The sequence below is a fragment of the Hippopotamus amphibius genome, chromosome 9, assembly GCF_030028045.1.
Source record: "Hippopotamus amphibius kiboko isolate mHipAmp2 chromosome 9, mHipAmp2.hap2, whole genome shotgun sequence".
Taxonomy (NCBI): domain Eukaryota; kingdom Metazoa; phylum Chordata; class Mammalia; order Artiodactyla; family Hippopotamidae; genus Hippopotamus; species Hippopotamus amphibius.
Window position 1 is genome coordinate 95,665,359 of NC_080194.1, and position 16,049 is coordinate 95,681,407.

Consider the following 16,049-nt stretch of genomic DNA (forward strand, 5'->3'; position numbering starts at 1 on the left):
AAAAAGGCCATTGGAATTTTGGCAAGGATTACATTGAATTTATAGATCACTTTGGGTAGTATTGACATCTTAACAATATTAAGTCTTTGTGATGATTAGTTTTATGTGTCAGCTTGACTAGACCAGGAGGTTTCCAGACATTTAGTCAAACATTATTCTGGCTATGTCTGTAAGGGTGCATCTGGATGAGATTAGGATTTGAATTGGTAGGCTGAATAAAGCTGATTGCCCTCCCTAATGTCAGTGGGCCTTGTCCCTTCAATTGAAAACCTGAATAGAACAAAAAAGCTGAGTAAGAGGAAACTTCACCTACCTGACTGGGTACAGGTCTTCTCCCCTCAGACTGGAACTTATATCATCAGCTCTCCTGGTTCTCAGGCTTTCCATCTCAGACTGGAACGACATCATTGGCTGGTTCTCCAGCTTGCCAGCTGCAGATCTTGGGACTTCTCAGCCTCTCTAATCCCAATAGCCAATTCCTAATAATAAATTTCTTAATTCACACACACAGGAAACTAGGAATACAGGGCTTCTTTGTGTGCGTGCATGTGTGCGCACACACACATACATATACACCCCCCCACCCCCCCATTGGTTCTGTTTTTCTGGAGAACCCTGACTGATACAGTCTTGCAATCCATGAACTTTGTATTTTTCCATTATTAAGGTTTCCTTTAAGTTCTTTCTCAGCGTTACGTAGTTTTTAGTATACAGGTCTTTCACCTTCTTGGTTAAGCTTATTCCTAGGTATTTTATTCTTTTGGAAACTATTGTAAGTGGAATTTTCTTAATTTCCTTGTTCATTGCTGCTGTATAGAAATACAACTGATTTTTGCCTGTTGATCTTGTACTCTGCAACTGTGCTGTATTTATTAGCTCTAATGACTTCTTGTGGATTCTGTGGGATTTTACATATCATATCATGTGTGAGTAGAGGTAGTTTTACTTTTTCCTTTCCAATGTGTGTGCCTTTTATTTATTTTTCTTGCCTAATTGCTCTGGCTAGAACTTCTAGTATAATGTTGAATGACATTGGTGAAAGCGAGCTTCTTTGTATTAATACTGATTTTAGGGGGAACTCTTTCAGTGTTTCACTGTTGTGTATGATGTTAATTGTGAGTTTTTAAATAAAGGCTCTTTGTTGTGTTGAGAAGATGCCCTTCTCTTCCTAGTTTCCTGATTGTTTTTATCATCAAAGAGTGTTGGATTTTTTTCTGCATTGACCAAGATGACCGTGGTTTTTCCCTTTCCTTCTGTTAGTGGGGTGTATTACATTGGTTGGTTTTTTTACTGGTTTCCTCATGTCTTTGTCAATCACATTCTCTTAGGCATCCATTTTCAAGTATTTGACTAGATTCATCTCTTCATTCTTTGAGGTGTGCAGAGTATACTCTACCTTTCCATTTTTCCTACCAGCTTACTACCTGTCTCATCACATGGTTTATTCAGGGGCCCTGTAACTCATGCTTAAGCTTTCTTTCCCTAGTCTCATCCCACTTTAAACTAGTTGTTGACATGTGCTAGATTAATCCCCTTAGAGTACCTTTTTTACTCCTCGTATTTCTTCCCTGCTGAGGAACCTGTAATGATTTTTCATTGTTCATTAGGTCGAGTCTAAACTCATCCTGACATTTAGAACCCTTCATAATCCATTCCCACATCACCTCTGGTCCCAGTATTTATCAGAAATGGAAACTACATACTGAGGCCCATATAATAATAACTTAGAATTTTACTGTTAGATTTCTGAAACTATAAGCATGTAAACTTGGTTTCTTATATATTTTCCCATATTTTCTTAGTTTCTCAATAAACCTTAGCAATAGATTGCTAAGTGGCATTTTCTTTAATTTTTGAAGATGCATTTCATGAGACCTTATTGTAACAGTTTCCTGGGCTTGTTTCTTGTATTTGGTTGGGGCACATATGTATTTAAAGAAATGAAAAAATGTTGTCTTAATGTATTCGAAAGTAAGAAAAAAGCAGGGTGCAGGACATGATGTATAGTATTAAAGAATATATTTGTGTGCATAGACCATTTCTGGAAAGATATGTCAGAAACTATTAATAGTGGTTACTCCTGGGAAATGGGACTGGATGGGAGGAAGAGGGAAATTTCGCTTTCATTTTACATCTTTTTGCACTGTTAGAATTTTCTACTCAGTGAATGTGAAAAAAAGAGATGAAAATTTTTGAGTAAGTAATGATTAGTTCTTTTTTTTTCTTTTAATTTTGGTTTAAACCCCTCTACACCACTTAGAATTGGCTAACTTTTAGAAACTTTTAATGCTTTTTAAAAACTTTAAGCCAGTTGATGAACTGAAACAGTGATTTTCATCACGTATCTAATTTTTGCACCATTAAAATACATTACCAAGTAGCCCACTTGGGGGGGATTTAGTTTTATCCACAAAAAACTGCTGTTTATTATTTCTGGAGTCATAAGACACTTTAGATTTGTGTGTTATGAGTAAATTGGACCAACATGGAGTTTTTGATGAAAGAAAAACTGAAAAAATACCATGGCTTTTGTGGACTTGTTCCTTGTTTCGTAGAAGTTGGAAATGTTAGTGGCAGTCTCACTGCGCTAAGACCCTGTTGTGTAGGCTGGGTTTCTGGAGCTACTGCTGTATATTTTCTTTGACTCCTAAAGTTATTCCTTTGCTTTTTTGGATACTTAAGTTTTATTTTTTTAAAAATAAATTTTAAAATGAGAAAACCAGATCTTTAACTTTAGAGGGAATTTTATTAGGCACAGGTTGGTAGTTCTTTGGGGTAAAGTAACGTTTATCAATTATTTGCTTAGTTTTAAATTTAGAAATGTCTGTAAAAATAGACAATTGAGATCAGAAAATGTGTGCATCAGAATGATGAAAATAGCATCCGTGTTTGAAGGAATGGAATAATCTAGAAAGCAACTCATCACAGTGCTAAACTGGGTATTTTGAAGATTGTGAGATTAGTAATCTCACTAATTTGCTGATCAAAGAGTTTTAATTTAGTTGCAGTATGATTAGGCCAGTTGTTTATTACAAAAACTTCCTAGTTTAATGCTTTTACTTTGTAACTAATCCTGTTTATTGCGTATTTTGAGGTGAGTTATTGTCTTTGCTTTAAGAAAACCTTAGTTCTGAGAAGTTTTGCACCAAAACAATGGAGTAGTTGAGGTCGGAAAGCTTGAGTTCCTTCTTTCTAGAGATTTGTGAGTGCCTGTCTTTCTTCACTGCCTCTGGGCAAGAAAAGAGAGTACTCTTTGTTTTATGAAAATAATGTGTATTTAGCTAAGGAAATGCAAACGTGTTGGCTCTTGCCAGTTATGTGACTTCATTATGACTAGAGCACAGGTTTTGTCTTGTCTCCTGTTGGGTGTGTACCTTATGTGTAGCATCATAGTCAGGGTGAAGTTAATATTTAAATCAGCTTCCTGTAAAGTTCAGAGAGAAACTGTGAGTTAGTAATACGGTAGGATCCTAATGAGCTTAGCTTGTCTGTTGTGAAATTAACATGTCATGTATAGTACTGATCAGGATGTGGGTGGTAGGTGCTACTGAGAATTTAGGTTTACCTAAATATTGATAAGACTGGGTCATATCATAGCAGTTGCTGATGTTTGTCAATAGCATAGCTTAACCCTTGTGAAATTTGTTATTCAGACTCTTAAGAGTTGCTTTGATTAATCTTTTAATTCAAGACAGTCAATAACAAAATAGGTTTTATAAACTTTAGTTTTCTGATTTGCACAATGAAGATAATGATTCTTAACTTCTTTAGGGTTGTTCCAAGGATTACGTGTATGTGTGAGGCATCTAAGGTTCCGACAAAAAGGCTTTCCATGAGTGTCACTTACAGTTGTTAACAGCCCTGTCCTGTGGGTAATTCAGATTAGGTAGTGTGTTTGTGTGATTCTTGCCTTTAAGGAGGCAGGGAGGTGGGAGGGCAGGAATTTCACCTTTAAAACAATTAGACAACCACATGGTGAAAAATACCAGGTAAAGACAGTAAGTCCTATTCCTTCACAGGCACATTCGTTCCCTCAACATGGGAGGTTAGAAAGGGGAGAGAGTAGTAAGGGACCAGAGTTCTTGAAGGAGGTAAGATGAATGTAATGTTGTCCTCGGTGCTGTACAAAATGATTTTACGTAGTTGTCATCTCTGCCCGATAGCTTTTAAAAGCAGGAAACTATGAGTTTATTTTCCTTTCCTGAGTGTATTATTCTAGATGTGTTAATTAATGTCCACTGCTGCCTGTTACAAAGTGGAGACAGGCGTGGGACTTTAACCCACGGCCAACTGTAATAGTTAGTAAGTGATTTCTCATTTGAATACCGCATTTTGTGGATTAGCATTTATGTGGCATTCTGAGATCTCTGAAATGAAGATGCTGCTTACATATACTGTCATCCAAGTAACACGTGTGGTGCAGTTATCATAGCCTGCATGTGTTTGGGCGTGGTCATAGCTGTTCCTGCCATCATGGCAGTCAAGCTTTATGCACTGTTGGTACCGTACAGTTAGTTTACTTGCTGTTTAAAACAGCTTTAAAAAGACCACACTGTGATTCAACATTGAAATGAAAGAAACTATGAAGAAAGGCGTAGAAACAGAACAGCAGGGTACAGATTTGATTTTATGTGAAATAAAATATTTGTCTTTGGAGGAATGATTGCAGTTTCAAATTTTCTTGCAAAGCTACAATCAAGTACATTATGGGACCTCAGAAAGGAAGATACTATGGGTGTTTCAAGCTTTTTTTGTTGTTGCTGAGAAATATGCAAAAGAATTACCTATTGCATGCCAGGCAGTGCACCTGGAAGCAGGGTGAATTGCTCTATTTCTCAACATAAATGAGACATTTTGGAGCTGCAAGAAGCTGATGTCACCGATTCATGTGTCTCCTAGCACTGTCGTGAAGACATTGTGTCATGGTTTAAGTGGCAGCAGTTTCTCTCTTTGGTGGTACACAAGATGATGGTGCTTCTTCTAACTGATGGCACCTTAGATTCAGTCCAGTATAGTGTTTACCTTCCTGCTTTCTGATGATAGCTTATTTAGAACTGATTGTACTGTTAAGTAATCAATATTGTGATTATATAAAGGCAGCTAAAATAAAAATAGGAAACTTATTAAGATGCAGAGATCAAGGTCAAAATATAAGAATAAAATGTTTGCATTGTTTTGCATTAAATAGGTATTCTTGCCTGTTTTCTTTGTTTTCTCAGTTATAGCATGGCATAGAGGTTAGATTGCAGAGCCTGGAGTCAGGCGGCCTGGGGTAAAATCCCAGCTACACCCCTTACTAGCAGTAACTTTGTGTAAGTTACTTAACCTCTCTATGCCTCAGTTTTCTGTCAAATTGGGCGCAGTGTCTATCTCACAGGTTTGTTATGAGGGTTAAAAGAGTTAACATTTATGAAGTGTTTTGAGCAGCACCTGGCTAAAAATAAGCAGTGTGTGTCAGCTATTATTTTAACTGGGGTTGTCTTCTGTAACTCCTGCATCAGTTGGTACACAGAATAATTTGAGGTGAAGATGCGATTGTCTATCTGACTGTTACCTTCTTGGTTCCAGTTCAGGGCTGATGTGCAATCCATTTTCTCTTCCTTTTATTCCACCCTTTTTGGGGTACATGGATTTGGATTTTTTAGAAAATTGGTTATGATTGAGCTATATAGATTCACACACTTTTACATAATACAATCAGTAGAATTAAAATTCCTTTGGAAACAAACTTTTTCATACTTTATTTCTCTAAAAATCATATGCTGTGTTTTCAGTGTTTTCCAAGGTTAAATCTGGACACCTCTTAGTGTGAGAGTCACTTTCCCAGTGCCCAGGCAGTGACTGCCTTTGACAGACTCACAGCCTCCAGGACTGCTGGGCTCAGCAGGGTAGGGTTCCATTTCAAGCCTATGACGATGGCTTGTGACTAGAACAGAAAGACTGTTGACGCTTTTCCGAGGGCTGTACAGAGAGGTGTTTCAGTTTGTTATTTCTAGTGGTGTGATACTTGAGTTGTTGCATTGGGCTCTCAGCTGTTGAAGAACAGAGGATACTGTTTCTATTACAGCTGGCAGTGAACTAGACTGCCTCTTGGACACATAGTACTAACTGAAAGATAGTTAATGGTCGTGCATCAGGTGTTGAATCTGGGCTTCATTCTAGGATAACCTTAAGAATGGTGTAAATTAGGTTTCTTCTCGCTGGCTTAAATTTGAACTATTTTGTTTTCAGTATTCATCTGTAAGATCACTGTCTTCACTTGCTCCAGCCAGTTGTTTAAATTGAGCTTACTTGTAAATAGGTGTTTTGTGTTAACTTTTGTCTTTATGCAAAACAGGATAAAATGCTGAGTTGAAGACCTTAAGGCTGAAAAGGGTTATAAGCTGATCTTGTAGCTGGAAGTTAATAAGGAAGTTTTTTCCATGATTCAGATTAATGAAGAGAAAACATTCCATACTTTATTCCCTCTGGCATTTTATTTATAATTCAGAAAATTCTAGCTTTATCTGTACTTTTTATGCAGTCAAACCTAGTTTCAAATATGACATTGGTGGTATCGTTTGTTAATTACATGATTGGAAACTTATTGTCAGTGAAAAATGACACACCCAAATGGCGTGTTTAGTGAAGCTTAAAATAGCACATCTTCACATCGATGCAAACTCTCTGGACTCCTTATAATGACCTACTTACATAGGGCCCACAGAGAGAAGCCTAAGGCACTTTAAGCGTCCATTAAGGATAGAATATTACACTTAAATGTTTTATGTATTTGTAGCTTTACTATTTACTCATATTTCTTCCACAAGTGCCAAAAGCATTTTCCATGATTAAGCTTTTAAAAGAGTAAAAGAGTAATACATTGGCATTTCAGAATGTGTCTAACAGTCAATACTTTGTTGCTTGGAGCTTGTTGGTTTTTTAAAGTAAAAAATGCAAGTGTCAAGCTCGTTACCCAAGATGCTTGTGTCTATTCTTTAAATATATCCAGGTTTACTTTCTGATTGACACATGTCTATGTTCTTTTTGTTTCTCAAATATAGAGCTGCCAAATGCTGTTAAATCAACTGAGAGAAATCACAGGCATTCAGGACCCTTCTTTTCTTCATGAAGCTCTGAAGGTTAGTTTCAAGGCCTCTGTTAGTCAACAGGTTTTAAAACAGTTGTTCGTATTATATTTATGTCAGTTCAAGCTATTTTTATACCAGAATGAAAGTGCATACATATAGGAACAGGAGTTCTAGAGGTCTAATGACCCAGTATCTTCAACATGTAAGTTATAAGAGCAGGAAGAAGTTGAGGGTCGGAGAGATTCACAGTGTGGGGAACCCTACAGAGATACATGTCAACTACCCACACTGCATGGACCTTTGCTGGATCCTGATTCAAACTAAAACATGCCTGAGCCAGGGAAAGTTGAACTGGTTATTTGTGTGAGGATAGCATTGTGGGTTATACATGTTTTTGAAAAGATAAATTCTGAAATGTTGACTGATGAAATGACAGGATGCTTAGGATTTGCTTCAGATGCTCTGGGGGAGGGGAGGCAGAGCAGATAAGACTGAGCATGACTCGGTAATTGTCAAAGCTGAGTGAGACGCACGTTGGGGTTCAATTATATATTCCCTCTCCTGTTGTGTATGTTAGAATTTTTTCCTAAGAAAAGTTTAAAAAGTTAAAAAGAGATAGAAGTATATTCACCACTACAGAATATGGTAACTGGCACCTTTATTGTAGGGGCTGACTTCATTTAGAATCTCTGTGTGAATCGCCAGCCCCCGTTTTGATACACCATGCGTTAGCTGTTGTGTGAAATTAGGCAGAGTAGTATCCAAAGCAGTGAGGCTTCATTCTTGTTTGCGTGTTGTGGGAAGTCAGAGCATGGCAACTACCTTCCGGTAACTAGGAGTTTAATAGCAATGCTTTAAGCATAGTAGACTTACTGTCCCCCCCTGTACTCTGTTTCCCACTTTATACCCTAGCATTATGCCTAGACTTATTCAGTATGTCACCAGGGTAGTAAGAGTTATAACCCCCAACTAACTTGCTTCTTATATTAAATGCTGCGATGCTTTACTTTGGAAATTTTTCCTCCCCTTAGGCCAGTAATGGTGACATCACCCAGGCAGTCAGCCTTCTCACTGATGAAAGAGTTAAAGAGCCCAGCCAAGAGACTGCTGCTACAGAACCATCTGAAGTAGAGGGGAGCGCTGCCAACAAAGAAGAATTAGCAAGTAGGTATATCCTGCCTTGGTTCCGCTCTGAACTAGCAGAAAATAAGAGATGAGTTTATGTGTGTCCTTTCCATCACATCAACCCTTCGGAAATAATGGTAATAATGGCTAATTACTGAGGTGCCAGGCACAATTCTCAGCACTTAAATGGTTCCATTCATTCAGCACTTATTTAATGAGCCCCTGTTATGTGCCAAGCACTCTTTTAGGCACTGGAGATGAACAAAAGAAACAAGAATTGCTGCTTTGTGAAAGATGAGGCCATTGAGGAAACAAATGGGAGGGGGATCTTGCGGAGCCTTCTTAGCTGCTTGGCTTTTACTCAGCAGTAGAGGAGTAGCCATTGGAGAGTCTGGTGCACAGGAATGCTGTAAACTGGTTCCCATTTTCTAAAGATCATCCTGACTGCTGTGTTGAGACCGGAATGTGTGGGAGGGAGTAGCAAGCATACGGCAGAGCTGGGAGCCCAGGACCACTCAGGAAGCTATTGCAGATGAATGCTGCGCGAGCCAGCATGCAGTGGTGGAAGCGTGACAGGTGCTTGCTGTAGAGGATTTGCTTACAAAGGAGATGAGGGTCGTGAAAGAAAGAGGGGTTAAAGATGACTCCAGGTTTTTTTCCTAAGCAGCTAAAAGGATGGAGTTGCACTTAACTGACGTGGGAATAACTGCAGATGGAGCAGATTTGGGGCGGAAAATGAAGAGATTGGTTTGGGCAATATTAAGTTTGAGATGCCTGTTAGACATCCAAGTGGAGCATCAAAAAGGCTGTGGAGGCCCAAGTATATAGCTCAGGGGAGAGGTCTGGGCTGGAGATGGATAAAACTTGGAATCATACCTGTAAATGGTACATAAAGTTATGAGAAGGGATGAGCTCTCTGAGGGAGTGGGTGTAGAAAAGAGAAAGGGTTCAGTGACTCAGCAGCAGGTACTTACAGTGTTGAGATGTCTAGGGGTGTGGGGTGGGAGTGATGGTGAGGAGTATGCAGGGGAGTAGGAGGAAGACCAGGACAGTGGTACCCTGGAGGCCAAAGAGGCTTCTAGGAGGAGGGATCCATCAGCTGGGTCAGGTGGTGTTAATGGATATTTGGGCTGTTTGCAATTTTGAGCTATTCTGAATAATGCTGCTGTGAATATTCTTGTCTTTTGGTGCATGTAGTGACTTTTTTCAATCCACATTTTACTTTTTGAGATGCATCCATGTTGGTTGTTCTTGTAGTTATTTCTTTTCACTGATGTGTAGTTTTTCTTGGTCTGAAAATACAACAGAATTGAATTTGTTGATTGATTTTGGGGTTGTTCTGAATTTTTTTGCTATTATAAACAAGGCTGCTATGAGCTGTTTTAATTCACATTTCTTGTGCACATATGTGAGAGTTTTTTTTTTAATTTATTATTTATTGGCTGTGTTGGGTCTTCATTGCTGTACGCAGGCTTTCTCTAGTTGCCAGGAGCAGGGGCTACTCTTAGTTGTGGTGTGTGGGCTTCTCATGGTGGTGGCTTCTCTTGTTGGGGAGCACAGCCTCTAGGCACATGGGCTTCAGTAGTTGTGGCACATGGGCTCAATAGTTGTGGCTTGCAGGCTCTAGAGCACAGGCTCAGTAGTTGTGGTGCACGGGCTTAGTTACTGTGGCATGTGGTATCTTCCCGGACTAGGGCTCGAACCTGTGTCCCCTGCATTGGCAGGCAGATTCTTAACCATTGCGCCACCAGGGAGGTCCCCAAGAGTTTCTTTAGTGTATATACCTAGCAGTGTAATTTGTGAGTATTAAGATATGCTCATCTTCAACTTAGTAGGTATTATATTATTAGTGACATTATTTTCCAAAATGATTTTTTTACCTATTAATACTCCCACTAACAGGGTTTGAGAGTAACTCTTGCTCTCAAATTTGTTGGATTGTAAAATCGTTGACTGTCTTTTTGTTATGAAAAGATAATCTTGTTTTTAATTAGAATTTTAAAAAATTAAATAACAAGACTGAGCATCTTTTTCCTTTTGATCATTCATGTTTCCTTGTGTGAAATTTCTCTTCATGTCTTCTGCTGGTTTTTGTTTTGCTTTTTAATTTTAATTTTCTTATTTTTTCTAAGCTCTTTGAATATAAATGCTTTGCACTGTTGTGCCAGTTTCTGCTGTACAACAAAGTGAATCAGCTGTATTTATATGTATATCCCCATATCCCTTCCCTCCCACGACTCCTTCCCACCCTCCCTATCCCATCCCTCTAAGTCATCACCCATCATTGAGTTGATCTCCCTGTGTTATGCAGCAGTTTCCCACTAGCTATCTATTTTACATTTGGTAGTGTTCTGCTGGTTTTGGTTTGCCTCTTTATATTGGTTCTTGATGTTCTTATTGATAATGACCTTATATTCTTGATAGTAACCCCTTTTTCTGGACTTGGGCATTGCAGATATCTTCTTGTTGATGACTGTGTTTTTCCACTGTGGTGATGAACTAATAAATAGCTTTCATTTGTTAGTATTCTGCTATGGTTTGTGCTTTTTGTTTAAGAATTCCTATTCCGTGAAGTCACAGGACATTCTGTTATATTTTCTTCTAGAATTGTAATGTTTTGCATTTCACATTTAAATCTTCGATTCATCTGAAATGGGTTATTTTGGTAAGGCGTAAGATGGAAATATAGTTAGATCCACCCCCTCCCCTTCCCCCAGCTACTCAGTTAGCCCAGGACCCTTGTATTGAAAAAGTTGTACTTACCCACTGATCTGCAGTATTAGCTCTTTGTTATATCAGATTTTCATGTTTTCCATTCTGTTTCATTGAGTATCTATTTTTAATTCTTTAGGGTATATACCTAGAAGTGGAATTGCTAGGTCATATAACAATTCCGTGTTTAACCTTAAAAAAAAAATTCTAAAAGATAACTCTTTTTTTTCATAATTGCAACATTATCACACTTAAAAATTAATAGCAATTTCTTAATCTCATCAAATACCATTATAGAAATTTCCCTGCTTGTCTCATTAACAATATGTTTATAGTTGGTTTGTGAGAATAGAGATCCACATAAAATTAAAACATTAAAATATTTGAAAAGTTTTTAAAGATCCCTTTTATCTGTAAATTCCCCCTCTCTTTTTTCCTTGCGATTTAGTGTTCAAAGAAATAAAGTCCTTTATTCTGTCATGTTTCACACATTCTGGGATTTGCTGATGGCATTCCTGGGGTGTCCTTTAATGGATTTTTGTGTCCTCTGTCTTTCCTATTCATTTAGATGCTTATCTGGCTGCCAGTGTCATAGGTAGTGTTGGGTGTATTTCTTCTATTTTGTTGCATCAAGAAGCAAATACTGTCTGGCCATCCTCTTTTTGTGTTGTTACAATTGTTAGTGTGTTCAGATTGTCAGCTTGATTCATTTAACATAAAATCCCCCACCTAGTGTTTCCAGCCCCCATTGGTGATTATTGCTTAGATTCTTTATTTTATTGGAGATTTCAAAGTGGTAATATTTCATCTATCATTACTTCATAATTTATTAGTTAGAATTCTTTTTTTAAAATTGTGGTAAAAAACACATTAACATAAAATTTACATTTTAACCATTTTTAAGTGTACAGTTCAGCAGTGTTAAGTATGTTCACATTATTGTGTAGAAGATCTCCAGAACTTTTTCATCATATAAGTCTGAAACTTTGTTCCCGTTAAACAGCCCTTTTCTCCCTCCCTGCCCCCCAGTAACAGCCTTATACTTACTGTTTCTAAGACTTTGACTACTTTAGATACCTCATTTAAGTGGAATCATACAGTATTTATTTTTTGTGACTGGCTTATTTCACCTAACATAATGTCCTCAGTGTTCATCCATGCGATGGCATGTGGCGGGATTTCATTTTCTTTTCTTTTCAATTTTTTTTATTATGGTAAAATACCCATAACAAACGTTACTATCATAATCATCTTTAAGTGTACAGTTCAGTGATATTATGTACAATCATGTCCTTGTGCAGCCATCACCACCATCCATCTCCAGAACTCTCTTTTCGTCCTGCAGGACTGAAACTCTGTACCCATTAAACAATAACTCCCCATTACCCCCTCCCCCAGCTCCTGGCAACCACCATTCTGCTTTCTGTTTTCTATGATTTTGACTAACTACCTTGTGTAACTGGAATCATACAGTATTTGTCCTTTTGTGACTGGCTTATTTCGCTTAGCATAATGCCTTAAGAGTTCATTCAGCGTATAGCATGTTTCCTCTCTATTTAAGGTTGAATAATATTCCATCGTATGTATGTACCAAATTTTGTTTATCCATTTCTCCATCAATGGATATTTGGGTTGCTCCCACCTCTTGGCCCTTGTGAGCAGTGCCATTTAGACTTGGATGTGCAAATATATCTTTGAGACTGTGGCTTTTTTATTTTGGATATTCCCAGAAATGAGATTGCTAGATCATATGGTAGTTCTGCTTTTAATTTATTGAGGAACCTCCATACTGTTTCCCATAGCATTTGCACCATTTTATAATCCCTCCAACAGTGCAAAAGTGTTCTAATTTCTCCACATTCTCACCAATACTTGTTATTTTCTGGGCTTTTTTTTTTTTGATAGCCACTCTAACAAATGTGAGGTGATATCTCACTGTGGTTTTGATTTGCGTTTTATCTGGTGATTAGTGACACTGAGCATGTTTTCTATATGCCTGTTATTCCATATTACATCATCTTTGGAGAAACGTCTATTCAAGTCTTTTGCCCATTTTAAAAATCAGATTAGTTGATTTTTTGTTGTTGTTGAGTTGTAGGAGTTCTTCATATAGTCTCGATATTAACCCTTTATCAGATATATGATTGGCAAATGTTTTCTACCATTCTGTAGGTTGTCTTTTCACTCTTTTGATTGTGTCCTTTCATGCTTTAAAGCTTGTAAGTTTGATTTAGTCTCATTTGTTGATTTTTGTTGTTTATACTTTTGGTGTCATAATCCAAGAAATCAATGTCATGAAGCTTTCTGTGTTTAAGTTTTTGAGGAACTGCCAAACTCCATTCTTTTCACCTCCACAGCAGCTGCACCAGTTTTACATTCTCGCAAACAATACACAAGGTTCTAACTTCTCTGCATCTTTATCAACACTTGTTGTTTAGCCATCCAAGTGGGTGTGAAATGTTAACCTCATTATGGTTTTGGTTTGCATTTCCTTAATGGCTAATGATGGGGAACATCTTTCCATGTGCTTGTGGCCATTTGTGTATCTTTTTTGGAGAAATGTCTGTGGAAATTCTTTGCCCATTTTTAAAGTTGGGCTGTTTGTCTTTTTATTATTCAGTTGCAGGAGTTCTTTATATATTCTGTATATAGGTCCCTTACCAGATAAGTGATTTGCAAAAATTTTCTCTCATTCTGTGGGTTGTCTTTTCACTATCCTGATGGTGTCCTTTGAAGCCCAAAGATTTTTATTTGATGATTGTCAAATTTGTCCAGTTTTTTCTTTGACTGCTTGTGCGGTGAGTGTCATCTTGAAGATGCCATTGTCTAATCCAAGGTCATGAAGATCTACACCGGATTTCTTCTGAGAGTTTTTGTGGTTTTAGCTCTTCTCTTGAAGGCTTGATTCACTTTGAGTTCATTTTTGTACATGATGTGAGGGAGAGGTTAAAAGCCATTCTTTTGTGTGTGGATATCCAATTGTCCCAGCACGATTTGTTGAAAAGATACTCTTTCCCTACTGAATTGTCTTGGTACCTGTGTTGAAAACCAGTTGACTATAACTTGAAGTTTATTCCTGGGCTGTCAGTTCAGTCCCCCTTATTCCGTTCCATGGATCCATACATGTATTCTTATGCTGGTAGCACGAGGTCTTGATTATTAGTTTTGTGTTCTTTGTGGGTTTTCTCTTTATAAATTATTTCATGGCTCACGTATTAAATTCATTTAACTTTCGTACATTGATCTTTTATCTAACCACCTCTTATTAATTATAGCTATTTTCTGTAGATTATTTTGGGTTTCCCTTGTCGGTGATCATTATCTGTGAGTTATGACACTTTTGTTTCTTATTTTGCAACCTTTATTGTTTTTAAAAACTTTATTTTGTTATCACACTGCCGGGAACTTTCAGGACCATGGTGAATAAAAGCCCTCATGACAGATATCTTTGTCTTAGTCTTGGTTTTAAAGGAAATGTGTTTAACATTTCGTGATTAAGTATAAAGTTTTCTTTGGGCTTTCCATGTATATTCTTTCTCAGTCTAAAAATATTCTTTTCTCTTCCTACTTGGCTTGGAGTTTTTAATTTCTTAATGGGGGTTGAATGTTATCAAATCCTTTTTCTGTATTTATTAGGGTGATCATCCTTTTTTTTCCTTTAACTGTTAAGATAGTGGACTTTACTGGTTTATTTTCTAATATTAACTCAGTATTTCATTCCTAGAGTGAACTCAGCTTGGTCTTAATATATAATCTTTTTTGGTGTGTTAGCAGGGTTCTATTTTCTTACATTTAGGCTTTTTGCATCTGTGATCATGCATGAGTTTGTCATTTTTCCTTTCTCTTACTGTTCTTGATGGGTTTGTGGTATACCAAGGTGTTATGCTGACTTCATAAAAAGAGCTGAGGAGTATATTCTCTATTTTCTAGGGTAGTTTGTGTGAGATTGAAAATACTCATTCTTTGAATGTTCAACTTTTAGCTGGTGTTTTACAATGATAAGAGATTTATTTAACCTACAGAACCTATTTCTGACTTTGTGAAGTAAGACTGCAGAAGAGTGTATTTGATTCATTTCATTTTAGTAGCTAGTTATTACTGTACCATTAGCTAATCTTAAGGTTACAGTGTAGCTGTAAGTTATTCATTTGACTCTAGCATAGAGTAATAAAGTTGTTTTTGCACAGATGAGCCACTGTGTTGAGAGCTAGGGAGTGTATCTAATTTTGTGAATGCCTTTACCTTTTTTCCTGCAATAGAGACAGAAAAGCAATGCTTCCTGCATGTAGGCTAATTACATTTCTGTTTATCTTACAGAAGTAATAGACCTTACTCACGATAGCAAAGATGACCTTCAGGCGGCCATCGCTTTGAGTCTGCTGGAGCCCCCCACAATTCAAGCTGATGGAAGAGATCTTAACAGGTTATTGATTGAATTTATTATCTTTGTGCCACACATTAGTGTGTAGATCAAAGGCAGTATCCCTGTGAAACAGATCTGCCAGGCTTCTTCAGTTACACCTATATGAAATTTTTTTCATGAGAAAATTTAAATTCACATTAGCTTACTTTTTGGTTCACTTTTGAAGAAGCTGAATATGATAAGGGTTTTATTGCAGTCTGTGGTCTTTGAGTTGAGCAGAGCCTGCAAGTTTTCATAATTCACAATTACTAGGGGGGGGGTGGGGGGGTACTACCCATCTAATGCAAGTATCTGATAAATATGTATTCTCTGTATAAACTCTGAGCCTTTGTAAGCGTTGAGGGTTATGTTGTTGGCTATTTGAAAATGAAAGTTATCACTCAGCTCCCCTGTCTCAGAAGTGACTGGGGGGTTGTAATTTTTGATTTGGTACTGAGTTGGTGATTGTCTGGTGTTGTTCACAAATGCCCAGTGGTGAGCAGTGGTGGCTTATCAGTTTCCAGACACGTTTATCCCCTCATACTGCTAAGTCGTTTCTTTTGGGGAAACTAGGGCCATGGTTTGTGTGCTAAGCAATTTGGAGGCTCTTATCTTTAGCAGAGTGTCTCTCTTGCCTCTTTCAATGGCAAGGTCTGAGATGAGGCACTATTGTTGAAATATAAAACTGTTAATATGGTAGCCATAAATAGTCCTGAGTCTCAACTCAGTCTCATCAGGGA

At 37.6% G+C, this 16,049-nt stretch overlaps 1 protein-coding gene across 13 annotated transcripts in view; it reads left to right on the plus strand.

Moving 5' to 3' along the window:
* Positions 1 to 16,049, plus strand: part of USP28 (ubiquitin specific peptidase 28) — a 59,378-nt gene that overhangs the window by 8,123 nt on the left and 35,206 nt on the right. For all 13 annotated transcript variants that reach the window (XM_057749096.1, XM_057749103.1, XM_057749102.1 and 10 more), the window contains 3 exons: positions 7,044 to 7,121; positions 8,102 to 8,234; positions 15,225 to 15,330. In XM_057749096.1, coding sequence (XP_057605079.1) covers positions 7,044 to 7,121; positions 8,102 to 8,234; positions 15,225 to 15,330 — 317 coding nt within the window. The remainder of the gene's footprint in view (positions 1 to 7,043; positions 7,122 to 8,101; positions 8,235 to 15,224; positions 15,331 to 16,049) is intronic.